We start from the raw sequence: 21101 nt of genomic DNA, 5'->3' as shown, positions 1-21101 counted from the left end.
AAATTTCACTTTGATGACACTTAATAGGGCAAAACACCATGAAATGAAAGTGACCGAGAGATGCTTTTACACATTTCAACTGCATAATCCTCCTAACACAAACCCAGCCAGCTTTGGCTTGGCTGCAGCCCGAAACTGTTGAGGCTATTTAATAATCATAAGAATTAGAAATAATTTCAGTATAGTGTTTTAAATGAAATAAACCCATCACACGTTGGAAGCCTGATCCATCCCCTCCTTTCACCAGAATTACTGGACATTCATTCAGAGAACCAGATCAAGGCTGGTGTGTGATAAGGACACCCTCCAAACACAGTTCTCAGGCTCTGCTGTGCAGTTTTGTGCTCCACTATGCAACCACCAGGACATGAAGATAAATACGAGGGAGATTTTGTGGTGCAGCGTGGCAAAAAGGCACAACACAGCTGTAACTCAGATGATGATCTGTTCAACCAAAGACGTTCCTGATTCTTGATGCTCTTCATTGAAACCTTTAAAGTGCATGTAAGAACAAAGTTTCACTACACAGGGAGACAAGACTCCTGTTCACACAGCCCCGTGAATGCTTCAGTAAGAATCCTGCCATCAGAAGGAACAAGAGCTGTAAGATAGATTTTGTGTCTGTAAATTTGCGTTGTAAGTTTGTGTCTGTAAATTGATTTTGTGCGTGTAAACAGGGAGATCAGGGTGGAAAATGAAGGTAAAGATTGCACAGTCACAACTCTTTACCCTCCTACTCTTATGGAGCACTGCTGCTTGCCTTAGCCTGGCACTGGGTGTTGGGGGCTTCCTCCTCTCACAACTACCAACCATTTCTTGATGCCTGCTAATTCATTCCATCAACCCTTCTCATCCATATGCTCTCCTCACTTGCTTGTATTTCAGTTCCCAGCTGTGAGCAGGACCACGTGTGGGTGCTCTGGGGCCTTGGAGGGATCAGCTCCCTCATTCAGCACCACAGGAGCCATCCACGGCCATGGGCTGGGCTGAGGGATGGCCCGTGTGCCTGGCACCTTCTCCAGCAAGGAAACAGCACAGCAACACTTTCTTGGGAATACTGACAGTAAATAATACCCGAAACAAGCATCAGATCACGCAAGCATCAGGCGTGACACAGGAAACTGCTTCCAGCTCTTTGAGAGGTGATAGCGACTGGTGCATGTTAGTATCTATTTATGCTACAAAACTTAACTGGGAAGTACCTAAATACAGTGAAAATCTATCCTAAGGGGAACTCCTACCTGAAACCAGTCCATTCTAATCCACTTGTCTTGTAAAACAGAAACTGGAGCAAGTATGCCCAAGAACTTAGGCAGGGACTACACTTCACTGCTACTGTCTATTCAGCCACATTTCTCAAAGGAGTTTGGTAATTTATTACAGCACTTTCTTCTTCTGAGTATACACTAATAAATGGAAAAAAAATTTAAAAGCCCATTTCCATATTTCCCTATTTAATTTCCTGAAACAGTTTGTGAATTCAACAAGGGATTTCTCAGTAAGCATTTCCCTAAGTAAGTGCACAGTGTTAGCTGTGCTTCAGTCTTCATGAACTGATCCTGAACAAAGTGCTCATAAATTCTCTGTAAAAGCTTCTGCAATATTGATTCCTTTTTTCCTTCTTTAGCACCATGGGGTATATTGGCTTGAACTGATGCTTATCAAATTTAGGAGACTCTTACAGTGTATAAACATTCCTCATAATTGTTTATCTCAATATCTTATCTCATTGAGTTGTTTTATTTTATTGCCTTCAAGTGTAAAATCATGTTATAAGTAGTTATATGTGGAGAAACACCCATGCAGAGCATATTAATAAAACATCCACACACAAGAACTGAACAAGCAAAACCTCTTTTTGAAAAAACCCAATGGCACCAAATGCTCGAAGGACTCAGTGCATGGTGGAAGAGAAACAAAACCCCTTTGGTTTTAGCTGCCCCTGCTCAGACAAGGCTGCAGAGATTTGCTTCACTCCCTGGCAGTCCTGGGCATGGACAGTGTACATCAGCACCTGCTCAGCTTCAGGAGACCCTTCCCTCATTCTGTGACTTCAGCTGTTTACAGGCAGTTCAGCCTGACCTTGCTGGATTCATAAATCACAGCCATGACTCCTTCCTCCCCAGTGTTTTATTGCTCTGGTGCAGCCAGAGCACTCAGAGGAAGCACTTATCACTGTGTGCATTTGACAGCCAAGGAAATGGAAGCAGAGATGGGAAGTGATTTCCTGAACATATTGCAGACAGCCAGAGGCTGATGCAGATAGTGAAATCCTATTACTTGATTTCTGATTTCCAGCACCACCACAATGCCAAACTGAGCAGGAGATCTCTTTCCCAGCTCCCCACTTCCTTTCTCTATCTAGCACTGCATTAACACTCCAAAAATACATTGTCCCCCCACACAAAAATGTAGCCAGTATTCTCTAAGCTCCCCACTCTTAACACTTTGTTCTCTCTAGTTCGTGCCTCAGTGTAAAAAAAGAAAAAAAAAAGAAAGAAAAAAAGCCAATTCAGAAAGTGTGCAGTGCCTTCCTCTCTCATTCTTTGAAGCAAGTGACAAGTGACACAATTTTCTGTTTCACTGGTGATGGATTTGCTTGGTAAATCCAAGCTGAGGTGGGGGTCCTGCACCCCTGCAAAGGGGAGCCTTGCCAGCCAGCCTGAGTGAGCACTGACAGTGACCACAGACACTGGAGCAGCCCAGCCCAGCCTCCCTTTTATCCATCCCCACACACCTGCCCTGCTGGGAGCCCCAGCACAAGCCAGGCTCTCCCCAGTGCAGCAAAGCAGGACCATTTCCAGCAGAGGTGCTGCCTGGGAGCCTGGCTCAGGAATGCTGGGCCAGCTCAGCCCCTGCTCACAGCCACAAGAGGCTCTCACAAAACCACACCACAGGTGCCTCTCTTGAGGAGACGGGAGTTACACTTGGGTGTGCTTCATTTTCTTCACCTTATGATTCAAAACAATATCAGAAGAAATTTCACAACGAGGCTTGGTTCTGTGAGTGTCAGGTGGAGACTGTGAGCTTTACACAGAAGCTCAGCATATTTGCAATAAAAAATTTCCTGTCACACGCAGCATCTTAGTTCACACTCAAAATTGTGCCATTTTGTTCCAGTTAATACTTTATATTTGAAATACAACTACATCAAACTCTGGGAAGGAAGCAGCTCTATTTTAAGGAATACAGCTCTATTTAAGTACTGTATTAAGCCAAATGAAGGTTGCAGTGTAACAAAATTAGATTAAAAAAACTGACTTAGTGCTACTCGTCTGTGCAGTCATAACTATGGGCAACTGCACCATCCTTTCCTTAAAATGTGGCTGGCCAAAAGCAGTGCAGAGTATCCTGCCATATCTGTCTAGGAATAAGGCTCAGAAGTAGATAAAGCCACTTGTTTTTCTCCTGGGAGGAGACAGTAATAAAAAAGAAAGAAAAAACCCCACACTACTATGCTGACACAACAGACTTATCTCCTGGATAGGACTTTAAAGGGGAGGAATGGGATGTTGTGCTTAGCTAGTATGCAGTATAATCTGAACAACTGCATCTCCAATGAGATCTTAGCCACAAGCATGAAATCTGAAATGGAAAATTGTAATTTCTCTCTAAACAAAACTCTATTTGGGATGGGTATTCTGCACAGAAAACCTGCAACATCCATTTGTAAAAATTAATGTAGGATTTACATCAGCTGCCTAAAAAAAAATTACAGCTGTGCTTCAGGCTGGAGCACAGCTTGAAGAATTCCCAACTCTCCTTTTGACACCATGCAAGGAAGGGCTCACTGGCAACAGGCTGTCTGACCAGTTTGAAAGCCTTGGAAGAGCCTCCTCCAGTGTTCTCAGCATGCTTCAGTCTCCCATTTATGCCACACATCCTGCATCCAACCCCACGCTGTAAAGCTCCTTCAGCACCATCTGATCCCTGCTTTTGGGGCACAATAAAAGCCCAGCTGGCAGATGCCATTTTACCATCTAGGCCAGAAGGAAGGAGTTGTTCCCTGAAATTCCTTGGAGAGATGTCCTGATGAATGCATGCCTGAGCACCTGCTGCACAGCAGCATCTCTCCACCTCGCATTTGGAAACAGAACTGAGAGAAATGCTCTTTTTGTATCAGCAAAACAGCTCCACCCCAGCACACCTGAGCATCCCTTCCATGCAGGGGGAGATGTTTCCTCTTGCTGCAAGCCACCTCCTTGCCAGCTCTGTATGTTTAAGAATTCCTGAAGAGAGTCTTCACGATTACAGAAAGCCAAGCTGAAATCCAACTGAAGGCAAAGGAAACCAGCACTGCTGTGAATTCTGTTTTATTTCTCTGCATTAGTCCATTATCAAAATGCCTCAATTGCAATGGCACATTTGAAGGAATTTATAGAGACAAGAGAAAGGCAGGTTGCAACATTTACAGAGCACCTGCATGATTTGCTGCGATTCAAGCCAGCAGCAGCAGAGTCAGTGATGCTGGATCATTTCCAGCACCAGATCCTTTTGTCAGATTTTAATCTCCACAATGTATTTCCATTCACGAAAATCCACTGAACCAGGTATAGCCCATTATTCTTCTGCAGCCCTGCTGTTAAAGATCTGCTTAGTTAGGCTCGGTTAGCAAAACACTGAGCTAAGAGTAAGCTGAGACAGAGAGATGGTCAATAAGCCCCATTGTACAGCAGTCCTGCAGCACCACAGGAAAAGAGAATGGAATTTGGATTCCCTGAACTGTACCTCCAAACACCAGAGCGTACTTTTACACTGGCCACAGTGCCTGTGTTTGAGAGGCTGCAGGGGAACCTGCATCTATGAAAGAGGGCCAAGGAAAGGATGGTCTGCCTGTGGCAGATGCTTTTCAGAATCCCAAAATGTCTCTCTGCCAGCAAAAAATCATTTTCACTTTGACACATGGAAGGTTTATTATGCACTTCAATTCCCTTTGTTTTAGTAAAGAAGAGACTCCCTGAGTGGCTGAAAAGCAGTGCTGGGAAATGGCTGATTGTTTTCTGCCCTTGCAGCTGATGTCTCACAGCTCCCCCAGACACAGGTGCTTCCTTCTGCACAGATAAGGGCTGCAGCAGTGGGACACACACCGGGCAAGCAACAGCCAGAGCCACTGGCAGCCTGCACACCGTTAGCATCTCAATGGCTCTGGTCAGCAGGAATCCTGGGGGGAAGGACACGTACATCAGAAACAGTCTAGATGGAAAACAGCTGCTTACAGGTCATTTTTATTATCTGCCCTAACTTAGAGAATGCCTGCACAATGAGACCTCTTCTACTGAGGACTATCCAGGCTAAATGGAACTACCTGTACATGCCACAGGCACAGTGAGGACTGGGGAACTGGGAGAGTGATGCTGCCCAGCCATCTAAGTCACACACTGGGTAACACACTTCCTAGGAGCAGCAGCTGCTTCTCCAGCACAGGATTTATTCATCAGTTTGTGCCTCATAAACATAACAGCTCCAGGTGATTCCGTGCCTTTTGATATTCAGCATTCGATGCTGAAGGTTTTGTGTCTCCTCGGTGACTGTGTGAAATCAACTCAGCTCTCCCCACCAGGGGTACACAGTTCATTCTGACTGAGATCTAACGCGTGTCCACAACAGTTCCAGGGCTTTGGTCACATTTCTTAGCACATCACAGCGAGAGAGAGAACAGCAAGCAGGAAGACACAAACAGCCTTCACCACCATCCTCATGACACAGACCTGCAGCACCACTGCCAACACAAGGCCAATAATCTGTCAGTGCCAAGGTTCAAACCAGAGGTTTTACCAAGGCTTTACTGTGAACTCCATCTCATTCAACATACTTAGTGCACAGAGTGCACAGCTTTCAGCTAATGAACCCCTGGCTCAGTGCATTTGCTGAAACCTGCCATGAAACTAGTGAAACCTGCTGTCTGCAAGACAAGGTTCTGATTCTGCAGAATGATTGGGCCACATTTTGTCTCTGTGTCCAGCACAAGATGAAAAATAATCTACTTCCTGAGATGGAGGATGGGTGCCAGATGACAACTCTGAACCATATGCCCAGGTAATCAAAGAACCTTGTAGTATTCTTTGAACACACATTCTATGTGTTAATATTATTTTAGATTAACTCTGAGTCACAGTATCAAAAAAAATCTCATTTGCATCTTTAAAATCAGCTTCAGGTTTCTCTGATGCATGTGGAGGTCCTTGATGCTCAAACCTGTCATTACTTTTATCAATATTCCAAACCTACGAGTTACTAACAGCAATTATTTTTTAGTGCATTACTCCACTAGCAGAAAATAGATGCCTTTTCTAGATTAAAACTGAACAATTTGGAGTGGGTCCAGGCGGCCATGGAGATGCTCTGTGGGCTGGAGCACCTCTCCTTTGAACACCATCTGAAAGAGCTGGGGTTTTTCAGTCTGGAGAGACATTAGAGCCCCTAAAGGAGCTCCAAGAGAGCTGGAGAGGGACTTTGTACAAGGGGTGGAATGGCTTCACGCTGCCAGAGGACATTAGACATGAGGAAGACATTCTTCATTGTGAGGGTGAGGAGGCCCTGGCACACAGTGCCCAGAGAAGCTGTGGCTGCTGCACCCCTGGAAGTGTCCAAGGCCTGGCTGGATGGGGCTCTGAGCAGCCTGGGACAGTGGAAAGTGGAAGTGGACACAGATGATCTTTAATGTCCCTTAAAACCTGTGATTATAATGTCCCTTAAATTCTGTGATTATAGAATTACATTCTCTACAATCTATAATTACAAGCTCTATACAATCTGTAATCAATATAAAATATTAATATATAATATATAAAACAAACTATATAAAATATATACATGATAATACATATTCTATTATATATCAATATTAATATATAAAATTAATATAATTAATAAAGCTCTATACAATCTATAATTGCAAGCTCTATTGTTGTAATTATAGATTATAAAATTTGTTATACCCAATACTTTTATCTATATTTCAGCACCTAACACTACTTCATTCTCTAAAAGTCTTGCCTTTTTTCTGTTTATCCAGCTCCATAAACAAAATAGCTAATACCCTAAAAAAGCCACACATTAAATGATGAGCATTTTGAAAACACAAGTGGGACAGTGCCCAACTCCAAGGTATCAGCAAAGCTCACTGAAGCCTTTTAGTGCAACAACTAATCCATGCCGTGCTGTGCTATCTCACTGACCCCTCACCTGCCAAGAGGGCTCCCTCTACACCTCGCATGAGGCTTCAGGATTTGCCTGATGTTGCATCTTTCAGCCTCTGCACCTGCAGGATGCCTTGGCAGGGAGTTGGAGGAAGGGCAGGGCTGTTTAAAATCCCTTCCTGGCCATTGATGTGGTTTAGGCAGCTGCCTGAGAGTATCCATGAGGATGGCACTGCACAGCCCACCAGCACCCAGGGGTACAAAGGAGCTGCACCAGTCCCCAAACCTGTACATACAAGGCTGCTGTGCTTTGGTTTTGTTTTTTGGGTTTTTTTTCAACTTTCTGCTGCTTTCCCTGTCCCAGCTATGGTTCTACCACCACACCAGCACTACCAGATGCCGCTTCACCTGCACACAGAACTGTGCCCATCCATCACATTTAACTCATGGAATTCACAGGATGGTTAGGCTGGAAGAGACATTAAAGATCATTGAGTCCAACCCATGCCCTAACACCCAGTGCCACATCCAGGCTTTTCTTAAACACATCCAGGGATGGTGACTCCACCACCTACCTGGGCAGACCACTGCAGAACTTCATCACTTTTTCTGTAAAAAACTTCTTCCTAATATCCAACTTGTATTTCCCTTGATGCAGGGAAACAGCTGAGAGCCTGCCAGGCTCATCAGTTACCAATGGACTCCAGACCTGCCACTTCATCACCCAGCACAGAACATCCCAACAGCACCTTAAGCACTGACAGAAGCGAGGAGTTTGTCAGGCAGGAGGGGCTGAAAGAAAAAGATGAAATGTGTCCATGCTGCCAGCTTCAGGAAGAAAGCCAAGCTGCTGCCACTGAAAGGAGCCCTGCAAGGGAAAGAGCTCCCACAGAGAGAGCAGACACTTCCTTTGGGAAACAAAGCCAGCAAATTACCAGCAACATCTGGCTGCCACGATTTTCACCCCCTGGTACCAGCAGCAGCAGAGAAGCAGCAAGCCATCTTTTCTTCCCCTAAGCTCTCTGTCCCAGTGCTGTCTATTCCTTATTCCTCTGGCCATGGAAAGAATGAGACCCTTGCTTCTGAGATATCTGGATTCTTGTTATACTGTTCCAGTGTTGCCAGACCTGCTCTGGAAGTTCAGCCTGGACAATCTGTGTGCTCATTCCTGCCCATGCACTGTGGTCTCCAAGGTAAAAGACAAATATTCACAATATCTTACTTATTCCTTGACATCCCAGCTTGGGATTACTTTGGCAACTCTGCCTTGAAGCAAAAGCACAACACTACACACACAGAGAGCATTGCCTTGGCACAGCCAACACGCTGCTCTAAATAAAACCAAAATTAAAAAATCTAAATCTAAAATCTGGATTCTTCTGGAAGCCCACAGCTTTACTACATCAGCAATCAGCATAACCAGCACTCCAGTCGACACATGTGGCTGGTTTGTGGTGAGCTCATGTTGACACAGCTAGAAGGACGCAATAAAGGAAAAAGATGTATCACACTGTGCATGAAAGCACAAACCCAACAGGATAAAACCCACTGAAATACATTTTCCAATCTCAACACAAAGTATGACAAAGTCTTCTGAGAACTGGTTCAAAAATGATCAAAGTAGTTGTAGACATTGAAGACAGAATATTTGTAACTAATATTTACCTGCATCTTCTAGAAATTACGAAACTGGACTTCTATAAAGAGATAAAACTGCCTTTTCTTCTCGTTTCAGCATTCCTTTCAAAGTCCATGAACACACCTGCCACATATAACCAAAAAAGTCTAGAAACTTATTTCAAATTTCTTCCCCCAAATGGGCATGTAATGATGACAGAAACAAGCTGTTTCTTGAGTGCCCAGAAACACTTGTATGGATTTCCCTGAATTTTTTTAAGAAGAAAATGAGGACGCTTCAGAACATTGACATCCTTCTTTTGAATGTTTCAGAGTTCTATTGCTATTTATAAAATGTGTATGAGACGCTGCTTAAATAATTCTTTCTTGATCCAATGACAATGAAAAGGCAGCAAGAAGAAATGCATTAAGACATGAAGAGAAAATAAACAGAAAACAATACAGGTTATTATTTGGGAACAAATTAAGCAGTAAGAAACTAAATGAAGAAAAAATATTAAAATTCTTCTTTCAATTCCATTATGCTGGATGGTATTCCGGAGGACATAGGAAAGAAGAGGATTTCTAAGTGTAGATCAAATGCACTAAAAAACACAGCTCAAAAATAATTATGATTCAGATGAGTCACAATAGTCCAGAAAACAGCTCAGCTCTAACCAGCCTGCAGGTTTTTTTACAGGGTAGAAGTACTGACAGAGCAAGCAGAAGAGATATCTGGTCCACGCTTGTTTTTTCATAGTAAATACTTAAAGCAGTAGAGATTCCCTTAGATCAAAATTCCTGAGTGCAAATAACATTTAAGCACCACAAACCAAACATATGAAACGTATGGAAATAACATTTAAGCGCCACAAATCAACCCATCCGGATGGCTTTGGCTGGCAAGCTGAAACCAAGAACCCACAGACATGCTCTGCAGAGCTGACAGGGATCTGGCTAAAAATCTGGTTCCATGCCAGCATCATGTTATGAACTGTAAGGCCCATTTTTTTCTTTATCTACAGATCTGCCTGCCTACATTTGAAAAACAGAAGTTCCAAGGCGGGAACCTTCCTTGGAATGGAAAACAGGACCAGCTTCCCTCTGAATTATTATAACTCTGAAATTATGGGGCTTTTAGGCAAAGATATAGGAAGAAAGATGACAGTTCTTTACTAGAATATATAAATATATATATATATAAAAAACACGTCACACCATCAGCAGCGACGAGGAGCAGAGCACAAACCCAGCCCGGCCTCCCCCTGCGCTGCAGTTCCAGGCACGACCACCGGGGGCGCTGCTGGCTGCCGGCCGGGCAGGGGGCGCTGTGCTGCCAGCTGGGCGCCGGCAGGGGGCGCTGTGCTGCCAGCTGGGCGCGTCTCCCTCACGCGGTGATGGCGGGCGCAGCCCACGCCAAGAGATGGAAAAGGGGAGTCCTCGGAAAACTCACGGCAGGCAGGTGATTTCGCCACCCTCCGGATGGCAAAATGGGATCTAGCAGGGACCTTGGAACAGTGGCTGGAATGGCAGAGGCAGGCACGCCCGGCGTGGAAAACGAAATCTCCAGAGCCGTGCCAGGAGCTGCAGGGTGGTGAGGAGGGCAAGGGCTGTAAAAGTGTGGCAAAAACCCAAAGCAGCGCAGAAAACAGCAGGGCTGGGCAGCAGCAGCCAGGCTCCTGTGAGCAGCTGGGAGACACTGCCCCCAGAGGGGGTCAGGGTCAGCGTCCCCTTCCCAGTGAGGTCGGGCATGGAAAAGGTCCCAAGTCAACAGCTGCTCCTGCGAGCAGAGGCTCACCCATGATAAGGAGAGGCAGTTCTTATATATGAGTAATGAGATGATGTTACAAAAGGCTGATGTATAGTTGTGTTATTGTAGTTTGCTGTTCAGATGTCCTCTGTTCTCCCCACAGTCCCGTTTCCCCGTGCATTGCTGTCACTGCACAGCCTGGGCTGTCTGGGACATGCGCAAGGAAGGTGTGTACATGCATCCCTTACATGGAGCAATTGGGAATGGAAAGGCTTGTTGCTGGGGGGTGCAGCATGACAACACCTGACCTCCAAACAAGTTGCAAGAAAGAAGCCTCCACCAATGGAGGGCAAAGGAGAGTTGATGGACAGACTTCGGGAGGGGCCAGGGTAGCCTGATACAACCCCAGGGGTACAGAAGGCAGAGCAGCCGCTGCCAGGTCACCTACTCCCAGTGCATGTTGTCCTTTTTCCTTATTCATTCCTTTGTTGTATTTTGTTAAGGCTTTTAATAACCTTTGAAATTTTTCAAAGTGAGTGTAACTTCTCACACAGTGAAGAACAAAAACATGCAGCAGTGGCAGCGAATCACCTGTGCAGCAACAGTCTGGCACCAAAACCACACCTGTCCCATTCTGGTCCCAAGAGAGAGAGCTCAGAGCTGAGCCCAGCCCCTCACCCCCAGCCAAAATCTCATGGCACCTCTGCACTTCCCAAAGCCCCCAGCTCACAGACAGTAGCAAACTGCACCCTTCTTCCTCCTCCTCCTCCTCCTCCCAGCTACATCCTTTGTCTCTCTTATGTACAGTCATTATCATCTCTTAGGCAACAAATGGGAGAAAATTCCCTGAGAGAAAGAAAAAAAGGAGGAAAAATCCTAACCTCCAACACTGTCTGATACTTCACAGTTCTAAGAGTCTTCTCTAGCATTGGCTTCACTACCACATGAGGGATTTATTTGCTTAAAAGCCAGACCCTCCAAGGAGTATCCAACAACCATAAAGCATGAATTAAAAAGCTCAGGAAATGGGTCAAAAAGCCATTGTGAAAGGAAACCATTATCCAGTGACATCTTTCATTTTGGTCAATGACATTCTGGGTCTTTCTGGGCCTCATCAAAGATCCAGCATTATCAAACACTGCATCAGTGGCCTGCAAATGAAAGATACAATCCAACTAATAGAATTTGCGAATGGCACACGGGAAGAAAGAACAGTGCAGAAGAAGAACCAGAAACTGTACACATACATTTGAGTTCCTGGAAGCAGCTTCCTCTACTGGAACACACCCCTGTGCTGACTCCAGAGCACATGTCCACAGGCTTTACTACAGCTTGGAGCTGGGGTGGAATCCCATGAGGAGATGGGAATGACAGAGGATGGGGTAGCGGGAAGGATATGCTGGGAAAGCAGCTTGCCATCGGCTGGGCAAGACCCAGCTCTTCCTCCACAGCCTTCTCACTGTTTGGTGGCAAGCTGACCAGAATAAACCTGCAGAATCATTTCAATTTAATTATTTTTGAAAATGTTCATTGCACCAATACCACTGACAGTTCAGCCCTACAAGCAGCTGTGCTGTCACTGCTCAGGAGGACAGAGAGCAGTGTGGAACCGGGAATAAACACTGGTACAGAGAGAAAGGAGGAAATAACAGACCGCCTTACTGCCAAAATGTAACTCCTGTCAGAGCCAGGCTGCAGCAGCAGGGCTGATGTGAGCCCTGGGATGCACAAGGATAGGGGAAAGGAAGCTGACCAGGGAAGGTCAGCCCTGGATTGTCACGGAGACCAATACTGCAATACTGCCTGTTGTCCTGGGAGATGCAGCTGGGGAGAAAACTGAAGAGGATGTAGAGCAGAGCCCCTGAACTCTTCATGCAGAGTGTAAATGCCTCACAGTGAGATGTCAGCACAAGGGAGCTGCTCCAAAGACAAGGCAAGAGGATAGGGACAGAATCTGGCAGCTCCTGCCCACAGGGGAGGGAGGGACAGAGGTGGGGACAGCTCCTTGAGACAGCCTGAAAGCAGGATCCCTCCTTGTGCTGGAAAGGAAAGGGTTCAGATGAGGATTGGATCTGTGGAAAGAGCCAACTGCCGTAACAGTGACTACCCAAACTCCCTTCCTCCTCTGGCAGCAGCTCCAACTACAGGACACCAGGGAAAGATGGGCTTCAAAAGCTCCAGTGCTGCCAGGGACTCTGTACTGCAAGACTCCACACAGGCAGAGCTAGAGATTCGAGGAAAAAATGAGACTGGAAAGGCTCCAGGGGGCACACGGACCAAGCTCCTGCTCAGGCAGGGCAGGTTCAAAGCCAGAGCATGCTGCGTGCTGCTCCTGAAGGCCTCCAAGGATGGAGACACCAGGGTCTCCCTGGACAGAACTGCTTTCCCCGTGCTGAGCCAGAACTGACTCGGCTGCAAATTACGACCATTTGTCATAATGCAATGTCCTGTCACTGTGTGCCTCAGAGTCTGGCTCTCTGCTATCTATGAACTTCTTTTAGGTGGCTGGAGACTGCAATTAGATCCCTCCGGAGCCTTCTCCTCCTCAGGCTAAATGCTCCAATTCTCCCATCCTTCACCATGCAGTCAGACCCTGCCTTCCCATCAGCCTTCCACTCGCTTCAGCCTGTGAATGAATATGAATATCCCTGGTGTCCGTGGGCTCAGGACTGGATTCAGGGAGACAGACCCATTTCACTGGCACCTGGCTGTGCACAGCCAGCCTCGGGCACTGCAGAGCACAGGTTATCCACCCCAACTCCCAGCTTGCACTCATGCTGTCAGAGATGCAGTCCCCATCCTGCAGAGATGATGGAGTTTATCCTACTCAGGATTCTGCATTTGCCTTTGCACTTGCTGAGCCTTGGCAAGCTCCTCTCAGCCCAGCACTGACCCTCTGGTTTCTGCCCCCTGTAGAACAGGGTGCATCCTGTTTTGATGTCTTGGCCTGAAGATGTTAAACACAGCCCCACTCTCCAACCCCCAAAAATGTTCAGCTCCCTGCCAGTTAGACTTCAACCCATGGATGACTATGTACTGCACTTCTCCCAGGCCTCCCAAGTCTTTCACCTGCTTTGCAGCTCACACTCCCACTCTAAACCTCCTCAGTTCAGCTTTGATGAGAAGCTGAGAGCTTAAAAATCCTTATGGCAGGGTCTGCCAGTGTGCAACCACAAATTCTTTCTATGAAACGGCTGATAATTCCCCTGAATAGAGAGCTAAACACAGCAAGGCAGGCAGGAAAATGGAAATACAATGAAACTTTCCACAAGAACGTCCTTCAGCTCTGGATTAAGAGGATTATACCACTTGGAATAGCATTTTTATAACCCCTTGAGTCCAAGTTTTCTGCAGATAAACTGAGAATTGAAATTCCCCACAGTAAAGCTGCTCAATTCTTGCATAAACTACACAGCAGCCCACTTATACATGCTCCCAGTCTGTGCAAAGTAGTTTCAGAACAACTTGAAATTCTGAAACAAGACCACACAGCGAAAGAACTGCATTTCATGGTGACACTGCAATATGACTAATTTTATTATAATATATCTTGGGGGACTGCTATTACACAGTGAAACATACTTAACAAAACCTTATCTCAGATCATCCACATCCTGGTTAATTGTTTAGGAGCATCAGAACAATATTATAAAGATACTGCTATGCTTTCCAGTGAAAAATACAGCTAGAAGGGATGGACACAGATAATTCAGATGGATACAGATGATGGTGGATAACAGCAGATAATTCTGACTGTGCCCAAGTTCACGCCTGTATGGCACTGGCTGTGTCAGAAGGTCACACAGGGCTGGCCTAAAGCACAAGGAACCAGCACAGCTCTCACCTGGCCTGGTTTGGTTTCGGCAGCAACTCTTTGTCACCTCACGTCATGACACGTGGCTCTCTGTGCAAGAGAGACTCCTGTGCACCCCAGCCCATTGCACAACCCAAAGGAACTGCAATGAGTTACCTGTAATGCCAGAAACCTTCCAGCACGACCATCTAGCCACAGAATGAAAGGCTTTACAGAACTTTGTTTCTTAAACTACTCTCTGTAACCTGAACGTGTGAGAGAAAAGCTTTTCAAAATAACTGAAACTGCATTCTGCAAACCCAGCAGAATCCCAGATTGCGACATATCTGTGCTATTAATATGAACTCTTAGAATAAACAAAACATCCACAAATCCTTCCTGCAGAACGTCCCTTTGTGTACAGACCACACCTTTGTGCAAGCTGGTGAAGTGACTGTGAGACAGTCAACACAATTTTCCCCAACTTATCCTGACTGTCAGCTTGACCTGAGCTAAATATGGCAGCAGAGAACCAAAAGAAACTTTCTGAGCCATCAGGTCCTGTCCCTTAGCACAGACCCCCATGCATTGTCTAGTCCTATCACAGTTTCTGAGGAGAGCCTAATTTTAAACCACTGCAGGTTGTTTGCACCATTATTTGCTTAGTTAATATCCTTCAAAAACCAGTTAAAAAGCAGTTAGGGGTTTCCTATGTAAACCCAAAAACCATATTTCTTAATTTCTTTACTAGTACATAATGCACTGAAACATGGAATCCTAGAATAGTTTGGGTCAAAGAACCTTTAAAACCATCTTGTTCCAGCCCTCTCCTGTGGGAAGGGACACCTTCCACTAGGCCAGGCTGCTCAGTCCCATGTTAACACACAAATATGTTAATACATTTTGATTCCAGGAAAAAAAAAAAAGAAAAAGAAGAAGTTGATCAGAACAAACCGTTACAGTAAAGTCGATTAGTCAGATCCTCTAAAGGAAAGTAATAATGATACTTTTCCTCCCACGGTTGTTATCTGTTTACTAGGAGATAAGTAGTTAGTTCATAGAGAAATGTTTTTCATCTTATTTTCAGAGTGGAGATGTAGTGTGGTGCTTCCACACCAGTTCCTCTCTCTCCTGGTCACTCACAGCTGATCCAGAGCAATCCAGAGATCCACAACACAGCTCTCATTACTCAGACCTGCAGAGCCACTGCTGAGCCCATCCTGGCAGCACTTCCCAAAGGGTTAAATGACAAGGTAAGCCACCATGACAGGCCTTCTCACCACGGGGATTTTAATGCAGCAACTGCAAGTGCTAGCTCTACAACACCCCAGCAGTTCAGGGCAGGAATCTCCCAGGAAAACCCTCTGTTCACCATCCCTTGCTGAAAGAAACTCATCCTAAGACTCTCCCAGAGCTGCCAGTACCAGGCTCCCGTTAATCCTATTGCAGCACCAGGTCCTGTCTGAAGGAGATCCTACTCTGGCCTTCCAGGCAAAGCAACACAAGCTGCCACAGCCACCAGCTAAGGCTGTGGCTGGACAGTGAATTAAGGGATACCACATATTTAAAAATATCCAGCAAGGGAAAAGCATGTGACTTTTTTTGTGATATGCTTGTAAACCAAAGTCTGCTCGGAGCCCGGCCCCGGTGATGATCACATCATCTTAGAGCATGGTTTTGTCTATACTGAATTTCTAGATTTATTACCTAACTTTTGTAATGGACCTTGCAAATTCTGGCCTAAAGAAGGTCAGAGACAGGAAAAAGCATCATAGTAAAAGGGATTGGGCAGAATTCTGGTTTTCATCCAGAGGTTCAATGATCCTACATGAGATGCAGGAAATGAGTTCATGCATCCGAGATCTCCTGAGCATGGAGAGGCAGAAAAACCCGAGCATGAAACAAGCACAGCTTCACCCAAGATACAATGAAGCAAATTTTGCTTTTCTGAGAACACCGTCCTTTGTCCCAGCAGAGGAACTGACTGGGTACAAACACACACCCAGCCCCAAATCTGCACACATGAGCACTTCTTTGGGCTACTGAATTTCTATTTAGCCTTGAATGTTAACTGCACCTGCTTGCACATTAAGCTTAACACCTATACATACATTTTTATTTCAAAACACTCCCTCTGACTGCTTCTAGGCACCCTGGCTCCGACATGGGCTCAGCTATAGGACCTGAGGCCAAAGATGAACTCTTGCACCAAATTTTAGAGCCTGCAGCTCCCTCCAAGCACTGAGATCTCCATGACAGAGGGAGATGACCACACTCTACACGTCACTTACAGAAAGAGATATGCTATTTATGAAGAAATAGAGTATTTCATTCCACTAAAAGGTTTTTACAGATATTTATGCTGATTTTGAAACATATAAAAGTGAAACATCACCACTGCCAAGGAAGGGACTGATTCTCTCAGATTCCATGATGAGGGTACCTGCACCCCAGAAACAGCATCTACCCCAACCTCTTGACTGACATTCTCAGAGTCTGCAGCTGGATTAGCTTAATTATTATTCCAATTATGTAAAAAATATTATTTTAACTATGACCCTACTGAGCAAATAATCTTCTCCTAAACTTAGAAGTTAGAACTTCTAAACTTAATCTCTTCTGCCTAGAAAGAGATTTTTATAGTCTCTTCTGAAATGGATTATTTTCATTTTGTTGATGCATGACAGCAAATTTCTGAAAAAGTAATAAAATAGAAACGGAGTAATAAAGAGAGAAACTGAAGAACAAAGAAGGGCACTAAATAGTAAAGTTTTCAACGGAAGGACTTAACCTTGAGCATTACGGCAAAGGAGGAACACCTACCACAGCTTTGGGTTTGCTGCCTGCCACCAGATTGGCCAGCAAATCCTCATCGCGCAGCTGGCCAAACACATGGGCATCGTAAGCCACCACTATGGAGACCTCTTCCATCATCCTGGCTGCCCTTAGCGGCTCCGCAGGCCCGCAGCGCAAGGCGGGGCCCTGGCTCCGCTCCGTGTCAGTTGCTCACACCCAGCTGGAGACGCTCGTGGGGAAGGAGCGTCAGGAGACAGCAAACATGACCCAGCAGATCGGGTCTGCCTCTCAAGGGTGCCTTCGGTATCGCGGGAAGCGCACACGGCACACCTGCTCACGCGCCAGCACCTGGCTTGCAAAAGGCCGAAGTTCGGAGGAAGGCAGGAACCTGTCTCAGTTCCAGTATTAGGCCAAAGATGAAGCAGCAGGAGACAAAACAGATTAGTATTAAACAAGGAACGATCTGTCAGATCGCACTGAAATCACTGCTGTGCTTCTCCAGTTTGGCAGCAAGTGTTCGTTCTTTATGTCCAGTTTTCTCCCACGAAAGCTGATATTCCTCTCAGCAGTCCTCCCTTCCAACGAATTGCTGCTTCTGGGTTATTTGTAAGTTCACAGAGATTGGTATAATGCTGATTGCTTTCAAGTGCTCCTTGAAATTTTCTGCCAGTTTCTAAATATCTCCTTTAAAATCTTTTAAAACACACACTTCTGCTTTTCTGCAGATCTCAACTGCATTCTGTGCCCTGTAGATGCTTTGATTTTAGAAGGAAGACAATGGCATCAAGTCACAACCCTCCAAAAATTGTCCTTCAGTTTCCACATGTAATAACGGGTAAAACAGCCCTGAAAAATGCAGTAAGTCTGTAAAACTCTTTCTTGGATAAACTGGTATATCCACAAGTGAAATGAAAACAATTTAGGCAATTAAAACTTTCCACAAAAGAGGCTTTTAACTGAGATCTGGCACTGATCTTATTTTAAGTAAGAAGTAATATGTTATCTCTTGTCTGTAACTCCTAAATAGCAGAACAGTCTACTCAATTGCTCCTGACTTCCCAATTCATTTATCATAACTTCTTTTATCTATCTGACACAGAGCAAAAACAGCACAAAGAAAAAAATACAGAAAAAAAATTAAGAATCAGGACTCTGAAAACCACTAATGAAAATCTAGAAAACAACACAGGATTTGAAAAAACAAAATGTCCCAGAAGAAACTCCTTTCAGGACAATCAGGCAAGGTAAAACTCCATCCACAACATTTTTATCTTTTCTGGAAGCCTTTTCTTCCTGGTGAAAAATCATACCTGCTCAAGAAACAGTAATCATTCCGACCATCCATTTGTCTCCAAAAAAAGAGTCCGTGCTGGATGCAAAAAATCTGATAGAAATGTCCAGTGCAGGTTGGTGTGGCATATGGTTACGTTCTTGCTTTCCAGAATGAACAGTCAGACCCACCTTGCTTTTCTTTCTCCTCACTTCCTGGAGTATCGTTATCAAAGATTGCAGCTATCTAAATAGCACCAGGTGCTATTTGCATTTGAATAGGAAACTTGAGCAACAGCTCTAGCGGGCAGGATTAAAACCCCAACATCTCTTGCCCTTATATAGTGGGGAGAAATTACATGTTATTGCTAGGAAACAGAGAGTTCTAATAGGCTTATGGCAAACAAAAAATGCAGCACTTGAGGTTAAACTCTTGAGACTAAAGCAGATTCTGATCGTGCTTAACCCTTGCAGAATGAAGAAAGATCTTTTTCCCTTGAAACGCACCTATAGTTCATTCTTTCCTTGTTTTTCTTCAAAGGCAATTTTTTTTCCAATGAATTAATTAATTCCTGCAGTAGAAAGACTTCAGATTCCAGCCCGGCTAGCGAAAAGGCGGCTCTCCGTGTCACCTGTAGAAAATCCCTACCTGCCGTTCCAAACCCGGCTCAGCTTTTCCGAAGCCTTTAAACGCTGCTTCCTCCTCACCTCCATTGCTTTGGGGGGGGGTTTGGGATCTTCCTGAAGAGCAAGTTCCGAGCGTGGGGCTGCTGGTGCCCCTCCCCGGGCTCTCCGCGGAGTGTGCCGGAGGTGGGTCCCTTCCCACATCCCTCCCACCCGCTGGCACCCGCGCCAGGGGCTCCCAGCAGGGGCTGGCATCACCTCGGAACACTCAGGTAGGCGCAGGGGAGGGAGCAGGTGGTGGAACGGCAAACGGTCCCGTGTTAATGAAAGACCAGTTTAACTCTGCAATAAGGGCAGGAGGTGGAGGATGCAAATTGTCGAACATACTCCACAGCTGCAGCTAGTCGAACCCCTCCCCGATGTAGCCAACAGGCATTTCCATTTATAAGGAATTATGGACCAGAACTACCTTTTTCTTTTCCTCTTTAGACAGAGAGGTTACAATTACTTAACAGAACTACATCTGCATATTATTGTATAATTAGTTCAGTAATTCTCATACCTATTCATAACAAAGGGCTTATAATTTGGCATGTTCTAACTAGCAATTGCAAGAACTAACAACTGATTTGTGACGTTGGCTGATGCATCTCTTTAAATAGAATGTTTTTCAGTTGTTTCAAGCTAATGAAGCCGAGCTGCCTGCAAATCCTATGATCCTGCATTTTACCTCCCTGATAACAGCCTGTGCTGTACCCTGAATCAGCACACAAAACTGTAACTATCAAGCCAGATAAATGAAATATTTTGAATTAAACTGACCTTAGCAAACACATCCAGCCAGGCACAACTGCAGCCTGCTCACACCTGAGTAGCTGGAAGGGAGAGGGCAAACACAGGTGCCTTCCACCACCTCCCCGGGCCACACTATGCACTCCCAGCCCCTCCATACAGAGCCTTCCCCTCTGCTGGGCTTTTTGGGTGCTGAAGTGATGAATAATCTACCAAAAGACAACAAAACCCACGTAGAAGATCAGTATTTCCTTACAGCAAAGACCGAGTCTCTGCCTAACACCACATCTACCTTGCAGCAGCCTTCCTCAAGGACCAGAACGCAGCCCCCATCCACGACACAGCTGTGAAAGCCTACCTCTAAAGCAGGAATTTTTGGAGAAGCGATGCAACCAAGCAGTCAGGAGACAGAGGAGAGCCAGCAGAAGGACAGGTGAGCTGCAGAAAACTGTGAACTTGTTAAGGTAAGGTGCTCTAATTGCAGTTGTTGGGATTTATTTGCCGGTGGTTAAGAGAGGTGAACGGAAAATTCCTGAATTGAGCAAACCAGCTCTCCTAGCAAAGCAAAATCCTGCTCACTCCCAAGATAAATTCATTCTCACTCCACCCCCAGGAATGTCTTGCTGCTATCTGACAGGGATAGGATCTTCTGACAGACAGGAAAGCGAGGTATGTGCAGCTCCTTGGTAAGCACTCCCTTCCTGCCACCAGCTCCAGGAACACAAAGGCCTCTTCTGTGATTTGCCTCTCATGCATTAATGAATCCGGGAAGATCACAGCCATCTTCAGAGAAGGAAACATAAAACCTCTTTCAGAGCACTTGGAATGGCATTTGGCAGTCTTCGAGATAAGTTTACATGTCTTTTTTCCCCCAGTGGGAATGAATAATGATAGTATCAGCTCTTCTTGTAATTCTGAACCCACGGGAAGGCCTTTTTCAGACACATCCAGCTAGTGAAAACCACCTGGTTACAAGTCAAACGCTGCGGATCACACACACGGTTCTATTCTCTTCTCACCCACAAAGGGTTTGCCAACCATCAGAGAGCAGCAGAAACTGGAACTCTGTTCCAGTTTTAGACATGCTTCTGGATTCCACGTGATGCTGGAATGCAAAGTCACCATGGCTCTCAGGAATGACCTGCACCATTCCAGAAATGCAGTTTCCAGGCTCTAACTGATCGGTGACTGCTTCTCCAAGATTTATTTTTATTATTTAAAATGTCAAATTAGCATGGCCTATTTTTTTTTCCCAAAGAAGTGGGTGTATGCACCTGTGTTTCTCCTAAAATAATTCTCCAAATGTGTGGAAAAATCTGGG

General features: G+C 45.3%; 1 protein-coding gene across 7 annotated transcripts in view; it reads right to left on the bottom strand.

Annotated features, from left to right (window-relative positions):
* RABGAP1L (RAB GTPase activating protein 1 like) overlaps positions 1-21101 on the bottom strand; it is a 227785-nt gene that overhangs the window by 17524 nt on the left and 189160 nt on the right. The window contains exon 1 of one of the 7 annotated variants that reach the window (XM_038144437.1): positions 20139-20275. The exons of 5 other annotated variants lie outside the window; for them this stretch is intronic. Coding sequence is in view for 1 of the 2 variants with exons in the window: in XM_038144436.1 (XP_038000364.1) it covers positions 17123-17233 (111 nt within the window). In the remaining variant the exon portion in view is untranslated. Of the gene's footprint in view, positions 1-17122; positions 19208-20138; positions 20276-21101 lie in introns of those variants that run through there. One more of the 7 variants, XM_038144436.1, reaches the window with a different exon arrangement.

Source organism: Motacilla alba, chromosome 8, assembly GCF_015832195.1.
Source record: "Motacilla alba alba isolate MOTALB_02 chromosome 8, Motacilla_alba_V1.0_pri, whole genome shotgun sequence".
NCBI lineage: Eukaryota > Metazoa > Chordata > Aves > Passeriformes > Motacillidae > Motacilla > Motacilla alba.
The sequence above is the reverse complement of the archived record's forward strand: the minus strand, read 5'-3'. Positions and strand labels throughout refer to the sequence as shown.